At 41.5% G+C, this 768-nt stretch overlaps 1 protein-coding gene across 2 annotated transcripts in view; it reads right to left on the minus strand.

Annotated features, from left to right (window-relative positions):
- nmu (neuromedin U) overlaps nt 1–768 on the minus strand; it is a 7,648-nt gene that overhangs the window by 6,714 nt on the left and 166 nt on the right. For both annotated transcript variants that reach the window (XM_032526082.1, XM_032526081.1), the window contains exon 1: nt 611–768. This exon is cut by the window's right edge and continues 166 nt beyond it. In XM_032526082.1, coding sequence (XP_032381973.1) covers nt 611–743 — 133 coding nt within the window. In that variant the 5' untranslated portion in view covers nt 744–768. The remainder of the gene's footprint in view (nt 1–610) is intronic.

The following is a 768-nucleotide window of genomic DNA, read 5'->3' on the forward strand; positions in this document are numbered from 1 at the left end:
ATAGATAGATAGATAGATAGATAGATGGACAGATGGACGGACATACGGACGGACGGACAGATAGATAGATAAATAGATAAATAGATAGATAGATAGATAGATAGATAGATAGAAGATAGATAGATAAGACGACAGACAGACAGATAGATAGATGATAGATAGATAGATAGATAGATAGATAGATAGATAGATAGATGATAGATGGAACAGACCGGACAGACAGACAGACGACAGGACAGATAGATAGATAGCATAGATAGATAGATAGATGATAGATAGATAGATAGATAGATAGATAGATAGATAGTAGAGACACAGACAGCACAGACAGACAGACAGACAGACAGAGAGATAGAAGAAGCAGGACAGACCAGACAGAGTTAGATAGACAGACAGATAATATAGATAGATAGATAGATAGATAGATAGATAGATAGATAGATAGATAGATAGATAGAGCTTTCTATATCCCACGTTCATAGAGGAACAATGAAAGACAAAAAGTTCTAGGCTACTTCCAGTCCCTCTGAATAAAGGTTTTATCTTGCAAAAAGCTGAGGATCAAATAAATAAATTAGACCAAAACAACATGGAATAGGGTCTGACTTACTTTTGCAGACTGGGATGGTGAGGATGAGCAGGGCTGTGAGGGTGACGCCGGCCGTGCTGAGGGGAGGGAGGCTGGGCAGGCAGCTGGAGGCTCCGCGCTGCGCGGGCTGGTTCTGGCTCTGGAAGGTCCGCATGTCCCTCTCTCTCTCTCTCTCTCTC

Source organism: Etheostoma spectabile, chromosome 9 (genome assembly GCF_008692095.1).
Source record: "Etheostoma spectabile isolate EspeVRDwgs_2016 chromosome 9, UIUC_Espe_1.0, whole genome shotgun sequence".
Lineage (NCBI taxonomy): Eukaryota > Metazoa > Chordata > Actinopteri > Perciformes > Percidae > Etheostoma > Etheostoma spectabile.